Raw genomic sequence first — 10,002 nt, 5'->3', positions numbered from 1 at the left:
GGGGACACTTTGTGTATATAAACTGATAATGTAGGGGACAGCTTGTTATATAAACTGATAATGTAGGGGACAGTTTGTTATATAAACTGATAATGAAGGGGACAGTTTGTGTATATAAACTGATAATGTAGGGGACAGCTTGTTATATAAACTGATAATGTAGGGGACAGTTTGTTATATAAACTGATAATGTAGGGGACAGTTTGTTATTAAACTGATAATGTAGGGGACAGTTTGTTATATAAACTGATAATGAAGGGGACAGTTTGTGTATATAAACTGATAATGTAGGGGACAGCTTGTTATATAAACTGATAATGTAGGGGACAGTTTGTTATATAAACTGATAATGTAGGGGACAGTTTGTTATTAAACTGATAATGTAGGGGACAGTTTGTTATATAAACTGATAATGTAGGGGACAGTTTGTTATTAAACTGATAATGTAGGGGACAGTTTGTTATATAAACTGATAATGTAGGGGACAGTTTGTTATTAAACTGATAATGTAGGGGACAGTTTGTTATTAAACTGATAATGTAGGGGACAGTTTGTTATTAAACTGATAATGTAGGGGACAGTTTGTTATTAAACTGATAATGTAGGGGACAGTTCAGCTGTGCTTCCAATTCTAATGAAGCTCAGCCTACTTCCTGCCATCAGCAGAGTGCAGATAGGAGCTGAGTGAGACCGTTATATTAGACGGCGTCGCTTCAATAATTTAAGCCTTTAAGTGGCTCATAGCACAAACATTTTGGGTTTCACTGAAATAGAGGATCTTTCTCAGCAGTGTTACGCTGCTAGACATCACACTGTAGAAACCGAGAAAGGCTGGGGTCTAGGCTGGGGTCTAGGCTGGGGTCTAGGCTGGGGTCTAGGCTGGGGTCTGGGGTCTAGGCTGGGGTCTAGGCTGGGGTCTGGGCTGGGGTCTGGGGTCTGGGCTGGGGTCTAGGCTGGGGTCTGGGCTGGGGTCTGGGCTGGGGTCTAGGCTGGGGTCTAGGCTGGGGTCTGGGCTGGGGTCTGGGGTCTGGGCTGGGGTCTAGGCTGGGGTCTGGGGTCTAGGCTGGGGTCTGGGCTGGGGTCTGGGCTGGGGTCTAGGCTGGGGTCTGGGGTCTAGGCTGGGGTCTGGGCTGGGGTCTGGGCTGGGGTCTAGGCTGGGGTCTGGGCTGGGGTCTAGGCTGGGGTCTAGGCTGGGGTCTGGGCTGGGGTCTAGGCTGGGGTCTAGGCTGGGCGTCTAGGCTGGGGTCTGGGGTCTGGGCTGGGGTCTGGGCTGGGGTCTGGGCTGGGGTCAAGGCTGGGGTCTGGGGTCTGGGCTGGGGTCTAGGCTGGGGTCTAGGCTGGGGTCTAGGCTGGGGTCTGGGCTGGGGTCTGGGCTGGGGTCTGGGCTGGGGTCTAGGCTGGGGTCTAGGCTGGGGTCTGGGCTGGGGTCTGGGGTCTGGGCTGGGGTCTGGGCTGGGGTCTGGGCTGGCGTCTAGGCTGGGGTCTGGGGTCTGGGCTGGGGTCTGGGCTGGGGTCTGGGCTGGGGTCTGGGCTGGGGTCAAGGCTGGGGTCTGGGGTCTGGGCTGGGGTCTGGGGTCTGGGTTGTTCTGCTTTGCTCCAGAAGGAACGATGTTGCTAGTGAATGAGCAGTCTCTTTAATACAACCTACTGCTCACCTACCTTCTCTTGTTCTCCCTCTATCTCTCCCTCTCCCTCTCTCTCTTCCCAGAGAGCAAGTTTGCAGAGAGTGTGGGGTCCAGTTGTCTGTCTGCGGCCCGTCTCAGTGCCTACCTCCCTCAGAGCAGCCACGACTCCGCAAACTACAACAACAACCAGCTTGAGAACAACCAGGCCGCCGCTAAAATGGCGACGTTGCAGCTCAACAACTACAGCTCAAATTCTGTAAGTTCTTTGTCTATATATTCTATCTGTATATTGTGTTGATGGACTATATATTCTATCTGTATATTGGACTATATATTCTATCTGTATATTGTGTTAATGGACTATATATTCTATCTGTATATTGTGTTAATGGACTATATATTCTATCTGTATATTGTGTTAATGGACTATATATACTATCTGTATATTGTGTTAATGGACTATATATTCTGTCTGTATATTGGACTATATATACTATCTGTATATTGTGTTAATGGACTATATATTCTGTCTGTATATTGTGTTTATGGACTATATATTCTATCTGTATATTGTGTTTATGGACTATATATTCTGTCTGTATATTGTGTTTATGGACTATATATTCTATCTGTATATTGTGTTTATGGACTATATATTCTATCTGTATATTGTGTTAATGGACTATATATTCTATCTGTATATTGTGTTTATGGACTATATATTCTATCTGTATATTGTGTTTATGGACTATATATTCTATCTGTATATTGGACTATATATTCTGTCTGTATATTGTGTTTATGGACTATATATTCTATCTGTATATTGTGTTAATGGACTATATATTCTATCTGTATATTGTGTTAATGGACTATATATTCTATCTGTATATTGGACTATATATTCTATCTGTATATTGTGTTTATGGACTATATATTCTGTCTGTATTTGTGTTGATGGACTATATATTCTATCTGTATATTGTGTTTATGGACTATATATTCTGTCTGTATTTGTGTTTATGGACTATATATTCTGTCTGTATATTGTGTTTATGGACTATATATTCTATCTGTATATTGTGTTAATGGACTATATATTCTGTCTGTATTTGGACTATATATTCTATCTGTATATTGTGTTTATGGACTATATATTCTATCTGTATATTGGACTATATATTCTGTCTGTATATTGTGTTTATGGACTATATATTCTATCTGTATATTGTGTTAATGGACTATATATTCTATCTGTATATTGTGTTAATGGACTATATATTCTATCTGTATATTGTGTTTATGGACTATATATTCTGTCTGTATTTGTGTTTATGGACTATATATTCTATCTGTATATTGTGTTTATGGACTATATATTCTGTCTGTATTTGTGTTTATGGACTATATATTCTGTCTGTATATTGTGTTAATGGACTATATATATATTATTGTGGCACCATCATGTCACCAGGTCTAATTCCTGGTGCATGTCAAGTACACTACTGTTCAAAGGTTTGGGGTCACTTAGAAATGTCCTTGTTTTTGAAAGAAAAGCAAATTTTTTGTACATTAAAATAACATCAAATTGATCAGAAATACAGTGTAGACATTGTTAATGTTGTAAATTACTATTGTAGCTGGAAACGGCTGATTTTTAATGGAATATCTACATAGGCGTACAGAGGCCCATTATCAGCAACCATCACTCCTGTGTTCCAATGGCACGTTGTGTTAGCTAATCCAAGTTTATCATTTTAAAAGGCTAATTGATCATTAGAAAATGAATGAGGAAAGGTACCAAATCATTTCTGCAGCATTGAAGGTCCCCAAGAAGACAGCGCCCTCAATCATTCTTAAATGGAAGAAGTTTGGAACCACCAAGACTCTTCCTAAAGCTGGCCGCCCGGCCAAACTGAGCAATTGTGGGAATAGAAAGAGGAGTGGGAGGCCCCGGTGCACAACTGAGCAAGAGGACAAGTACATTAGAGTGTCTAGTTTGAGAAACAGATACCACACAAGTCCTCAACTGGCAGCTTCATTAAATAGTACCCGCAAAACTTAGTCTCAACGTCAACAGTGAAGAGGCGACTCCGGGATGCTGGCCTTCTAGGCAGAGTTGCAATAGAAAAAGCCATATCTCAGACTGGCCAATAAAAATAAAAGATTAAGATGGGCAAAAGAACACAGACACTGGACAGAGGAACTCTGCCTAGAAGGCCAGCATCCCGGAGTCGCCTCTTCACTGTTGACGTTGAGACTGGTGTTTTGCGGGAACTATTTAATGAAGCTGCCAGTTGAGGACTGGTGAGGCGTCTGTTTCTCAAACTAGACACTCTAATGTACTTGTCCTCTTGCTCAGTTGTGCACCGGGGCCTCCCACTCCTCTTTCTATTCTGGTTAGAGCCAGTTTGCGCTGTTCTATGAAGGGAGTAGTACACAGCGTTGTATGAGATCTTCAGTTTCTTGCCAATTTCTCAAATGGAATAGCCTTCATTTCTCAGGACAAGAATAGACTGACGAGTTTCAGAAGAAAGTAATTTGTTTCTGGCCATTTTGAGCCTGTAATCGAACCCATAAATGCTGATGCTTCAGATACTCAACAAGTCTAAAGAAGGCCAGTTTTCAGCTGTGCTAACATAATTGCAAAAGGGTTTTCTAATAATCAATAAGCCTTTTAAAATGATAAACTTGGATTAGCTAACACAACGTGCCATTGGAACACAGGAGTGATGGTTGCTGATAATGGGCCTCTGTACGCCTATGTAGATATTCCATTAAAAATCAGCCGTTTCCAACTACAATAGTCATTTACAACATTAACAATGTCTACACTGTATTTCTGATCAATTTGATGTTATTTTATTGGACAAAAAATTAGCTTTTCTTTCAAAAACAAGGACATTTCTAAGTGACCCCAAACCTTTTGAACGGTAGTGTAAATGCACCTGGTGAATAAATGTGTTTCGGATTCTGACACCTTACAGCTCAACAACTACAGCCAGATGATCCCCTGTTGTACCACATCTTCCGCCACCACATCATCATCATCATCATCCGTCCCATTCTCCGCCCCCCGGTTGGTCCGAGCCGGGCTCCCCTCGCAGCTCGACACCGACCTCCACTTCCATCCAGTCCGTGGCCCGGACGTCATCCTGTCAGCTGACCGCTCTGCAGCGTGTATCCACTTCCTTGAGTCTTCGAGGACTCTGGTGTTCTCAGATCGCCCCCTACGGGTCAGGGAGACGCTCTACGTCGAGGTCGGTCATCTCGGCCTGCCTTACTTCGGGGCGCTCCTTTTCGGACTGACCTCCTGCGATCCGGGGTCCCTCCATGCTGGGGAACTTCCTGCCGACCCAGAGGTGCTGCTGGACAGGAAGGAGTACTGGGTGGTGTACCGCGGATTCCCAATGCCCTGCTCCGGGGACGTTCTGTCCTTCAGCCTGACACCCAGCGGTGAGGTGCATCATGGGGTCAATGGGGCGGCCAGAGGGAGGCTGTTGTGTGTCGATTCATCACAGAAACTCTGGGCCTTCTTTACCCTGCATGGAGCGGTCAACAGACTCAGGATACTGGGTAGGTTATTCACATACACTATAAAAAAATGTAATATCACATTTACATAAGTATTCAGACCCTTTACTAAGTCATGTTTTGCAGAGGGGTCAAATACTTATTTCCCTCATTAAAATGCAAATCATTTTATAACATCTTTGACATGCGTTTTTCTGGATTTTTTGGTTGTTATTCTGTCTCTCACTGTTCAAATAAACCTACCATTAAAATTATACACTGATCATTTCTTTGTCAGTGGGCAAACGTACAAAATCAGCAGGGGATCAAATACTTTTTTCCCTCACTGTAGATACTGTATATAAATCTAATACTCATCACAGACACTCAGGGCCTTCTTTACCCTGCATGGAGACCTCAGACCCAGCAATGTTTTCAGTATATCATCAGAAAAATCCTATACCCATACTGAATGCTTGTACCGTATGTGTTATGTAATGGACAAAGTATTGGTCAGAAATTATACCAGTACACAGCAGTCACACCCTCAGCTTCCTGGATTCCAACAATCCCTTCAGTTCCTAGTTCTCTTTTTCATTCTTTCCCAGACCCAGAGGAATGCTGGTGCGTAGTGATGACGCTCCCATGGTCCTCTCTGTTCCCCTCTGGGTTATTTTAGGATCTGACTTATCTGCACTCTCCCACCAACTGCTCCCTTATATACCCTCTCTCTCTCTCTCTCTCTCTCTCTCTCTCTCTCTCTCTCTCTCTCTCTCTCTCTCTCTCTCTCTCTCTCTCTCTCTCTCTCTCTCTCTCTCCCACCAACTGCTCCCTTATATACCCTCTCTCTGTCCCTCTCTCTCTCTCCCTCTTTCTTTCTCTCTCCCTCTCTCTCTCCCCCCCTCTTTCTTTCTTTCTCTCTCTCCCTCTCTCTCTTTCTTTCTCTCCCCTCTCTCTCTCTCTCTCTCTCTCTCTCACCAACTGCTCCCTTATATACCCTCTCCCTCTCCCTCCCTCTCTCTCTCTCTCTCTCTCTCTCTCTCTCTCTCTCTCTCTCTCTCTCTCTCTCTCTCTCTCTCGGTCAGCTCAGCCGACCACCCAGATTAATTCCAGCTCCCTAGGGGCTTTATAACAATGTACAAATTACTCCAATAAAAGTATTTTCCTTTAAAATGTTTGACATCTAGCTGTCTGATTACGTAATAATACACATATGCGATGTAGGGTTTGTCAGCTATTGTATGACTTACTGAACAGATCAGTTATGGGATGTAATGTCTTACTGCTGTAGTTTTATGGCTATCGCTGTTCGCCGTAACAATGTTTATCAGCGATGACCACCTCGTAACGCTCATCACCCACGATGCAGTTCACCAGTCTGTCATCGCTCTGTCTGCTGTTCTATACCGTCAGAGTACACACTGTCTTATAGCTGTACTGAGATTAGGCCTCTCTTGAAAAAAGAGATGTAAACTCTCTCTTCTAACTAAACTAGGATATTAAAACCAGTCTATATGTATTTCCTTCTCTTGATAAAGACATTTAATAATCTTGCAAAGTCTAAAGTTGTTAAAGTAGAATGTAACGTGTGTTTGTGTCACAAAGACAAAAAATGTAAAAACATAAATGGCCTTGATTCATTTTAATAAGAGGTAGAGCCAACCGCATCATATCGTGCTTGACATTTAAAGGTCATTTCCCACTGAGCCAACATATGCAGCCCTTTACCATAAACGTGGAGCGTGACAAAGCGCGATGGGATTGAATCCTAAGTGATGTTTACTGCGTGTGTCTCTGTCTCTGTGTTCCAGGCACTCTCCAGTCCAGCCCTTCCTCTCCTTCCTCCCAGAGCAGTAGTAGTAGCAGTAGTAGTCCAGACGACAGTGATTCAGACCTGGCCTTCAGCGTCAACAGATCCTCCTCCGAGTCCTCCCTGGGTCAGTTACGTGACCACGCATACATGACTTTGAAGGCTCTATGTAGCTGTTATAAACTGACTTTATGAAGGCTCTATGTAGCTGCTACAAACTGATTTTATGAAGGCTCTATGTAGCTGTTATAAACTGACTTAAGGCTGTATGTAGCTGTTATTAACTAACTTTATGAAGGCTCTATGTAGCTGCTATAAACTGACTTTATGAAGGCTCTATGTAGCTGCTATAAACTGACTTTATGAAGGCTCTATGTAGCTGCTATAAACTGACTTTATGAAGGCTCTATGTAGCTGTTATAAACTGACTTTATGAAGGCTCTATGTAGCTGCTATAAACTGACTTTATGAAGGCTCTATGTAGCTGCTATAAACTGACTTTATGAAGGCTCTATGTAGCTGTTATAAACTGACTTTATGAAGGCTCTATGTAGCTGTTATAAACTGACTTTATGAAGGCTCTATGTAGCTGTTATAAACTGACTTTATGAAGGCTCTATGTAGCTGTTATAAACTGACTTTATGAAGGCTCTATGTAGCTGTTATAAACTAACTCTATGAAAGCTCTATGTAGCTATTATAAACTGACTTTATGAAGGCTCTATGTAGCAGCTATAAACTGACTTTATGAAGGCTCTATGTAGCTGTTATAAACTGACTTTATGAAGGCTCTATGTAGCTGTTAGAAACTGACTTTATGAAGGCTCTACAGTAGCTGTTATAAAACTGGCTTCATGAAGGCTCTATGTAGCTGTTATAAACTGACTTTATGAAGGCTCTATGTAGCTGTTATAAACTGACTTTATGAAGGCTCCATGTAGCTGTTATAAACTGACTTTATGAAGGCTCTATGTAGCTGTTTAAACTGACTTTATGAAGGCTCTATGTAGCTAGTAATAAACTGACTTTATGAAGGCTCTATGTAGCTGTTATAAACTGACTTTATGAAGGCTCTATGTAGCTGTTATAAACTGACTTTATGAAGGCTCTATGTAGCTGTTATAAACTGACTTTATGAAGGCTCTATGTAGCTGTTATAAAACTCAACAAGTTGCTGTTAATTTTAAGTCTGTTTTTTTTGGTATCTTTCCCAGAGCCTCCTCTCGTTCTAACACCTGTCTCCATCTCTTCCTCAGTGACGGCCCCCAGCTCCCCTCTCAGCCCCCCTGTCTCCCCCACCCTGTCTCCCCCACCCTGTCTCCCCCACCCTGTCTCCCCCACCCTGTCTGCCCCAGAGCTGCCTTCTGGCGGTAAGAACGGGGAGTGCACAGTCTGTTTCGACCAGGAAGTGGACACAGTCATCTACACCTGTGGTCACATGTGTCTGTGTAACAGCTGTGGGCTAAAGCTGAAGAGACAGGTCAATGCCTGCTGTCCAATCTGCCGCAGGTCCATTAAAGACGTCATCAAGACATACAGACCATGACGGGGACATTACTGCAGCAGGTCTATTAAAGACGTCATCAAGACATACAGACCATGACGGGGACATTACTGCAGCAGGTCTATTAAAGACGTCATCAAGACATACAGACCATGATGGGACCGGGACATTACTGCAGCAGGTCTATTAAAGACGTCATCAAGACATACAGACCATGACGGGGACATTACTGCAGCAGGTCTATTATTAAAGACGTCATCAAGACATACAGACCATGATGGGACCGGGACATTACTGCAGCAGGCATTGTCTAGAGCAGGGATATTCAATTCTGACCCTACGAGATCCGGAGTACTTGCTGGTTTCCTGTTCTACGTTATAATTCATTGCACACCTGTTGTCCCGGGTCTATAATCAGTCCTTGATTAGAGGGGAATATATATTTTTGTTTATAAGCAGTGGAACTGGCTTTGAGTTCCAGATGTATTATTTGAGGGCTATAGAGATAGACTGGACACTATTTCAACAGGCCCATCAAGGTCATCATTAAGCCCTACCATCCACGAGAGGAGGAACTACTGGGACAGGGCAGGCAGGGCTCTGTCTCCACCCCAGAGACGTCTCTTACCAAACTGGACACTCTACACTACAGCAGTTCATCAAGGACCTCCCTCATCAAGACATATTGGCCCTGATAGACTGGACACACTGCCGCAGGCAGGCAGACTCTCTCTCTCTCTCTCTCTCTCTCGCTCTCTACCCGAGACTCTGTCTCTCTCTCTATCTGAGACTTTCTCTCTCTCTCTCTCTCTCTCTCTCTCTCTCTCTCTCTACCCGAGACACTCTCTCTCTCTCTCGCTCTACCCAAGACTCTCTCTCTCTCTCTCTCTCTCTCTCTCTCTCTCTACCCGAGACACTCTCTCTCTCTCTCTACCCGAGACACTCTCTCTCTCTCTCTCTCTCTCTCTCTCTCTCTCTCTCTCTCTCTCTCTCTCTCTCTCTCTCTCTACCCGAGACTCTCTCTCTCTCTCTCTCTCTCTACCACTCTCTCTCTCTACCACTCTCTCTCTCTCTCTCTCTCTCTCTCTCTCTCTAGACACTCTCTCTCTCTCTCTCTCTCTCTCTACACACTCTCTCTCTCTCTCTCTCTCTCTCTCTCTCTCTCTCTCTCTCTCTCCTCTACCACTCTCTCTCTCTCTCTCTCTCTCTCTCTCTCTCACCATAGCTGAGGGCGGCAGGGCTTTCTTCTCCTGTTTGTCTGTCTGTCACATGGTTTTCTAACTGTGTGGTTTTAACCCTTCACGTGTTGGAAGGACAGCTGAGGGGACTCTTCTGTGAGCCACCACTCTGCCAAATACCTTCTATCTTTGTGCCTTTTAGACAATGTTTGTCGAATGTCTTTATATCCAAGTTCTAAATATGACGGCAATCCTATTTGTAAATGAAGGTGTTGCGGGGTTAATGAAGAAGCTCATTGGTCACCGCAGACAGTTTATGTAAAATAAGAAGAGACTTTTTTATGTGATGTTTCTAAATGAGAAAAATATATA

General features: G+C 43.6%; 1 protein-coding gene across 3 annotated transcripts in view; it reads left to right on the top strand.

Moving 5' to 3' along the window:
- The window catches only part of neurl1b (neuralized E3 ubiquitin protein ligase 1B), a 29,989-nt gene extending 20,678 nt beyond the window's left edge, over positions 1-9,311 (top strand). For 2 of the 3 annotated variants that reach the window (XM_045717810.1, XM_045717809.1), the window contains exons 4-7: positions 1,709-1,881; positions 4,613-5,201; positions 6,950-7,075; positions 8,205-9,311. In XM_045717810.1, coding sequence (XP_045573766.1) covers positions 1,709-1,881; positions 4,613-5,201; positions 6,950-7,075; positions 8,205-8,494 — 1,178 coding nt within the window. In that variant the 3' untranslated portion in view covers positions 8,495-9,311. The remainder of the gene's footprint in view (positions 1-1,708; positions 1,882-4,612; positions 5,202-6,949; positions 7,076-8,204) is intronic. The other variant, XR_006769809.1, reaches the window with a different exon arrangement.
- Positions 9,312-10,002: the final 691 nt, after the last annotated feature.

This window comes from Salmo salar, chromosome ssa05, assembly GCF_905237065.1.
Source record: "Salmo salar chromosome ssa05, Ssal_v3.1, whole genome shotgun sequence".
Classification (NCBI taxonomy): domain Eukaryota; kingdom Metazoa; phylum Chordata; class Actinopteri; order Salmoniformes; family Salmonidae; genus Salmo; species Salmo salar.
Note: the sequence above shows the minus strand (reverse complement) of the source record. Positions and strands in the feature narration are given on the sequence as shown.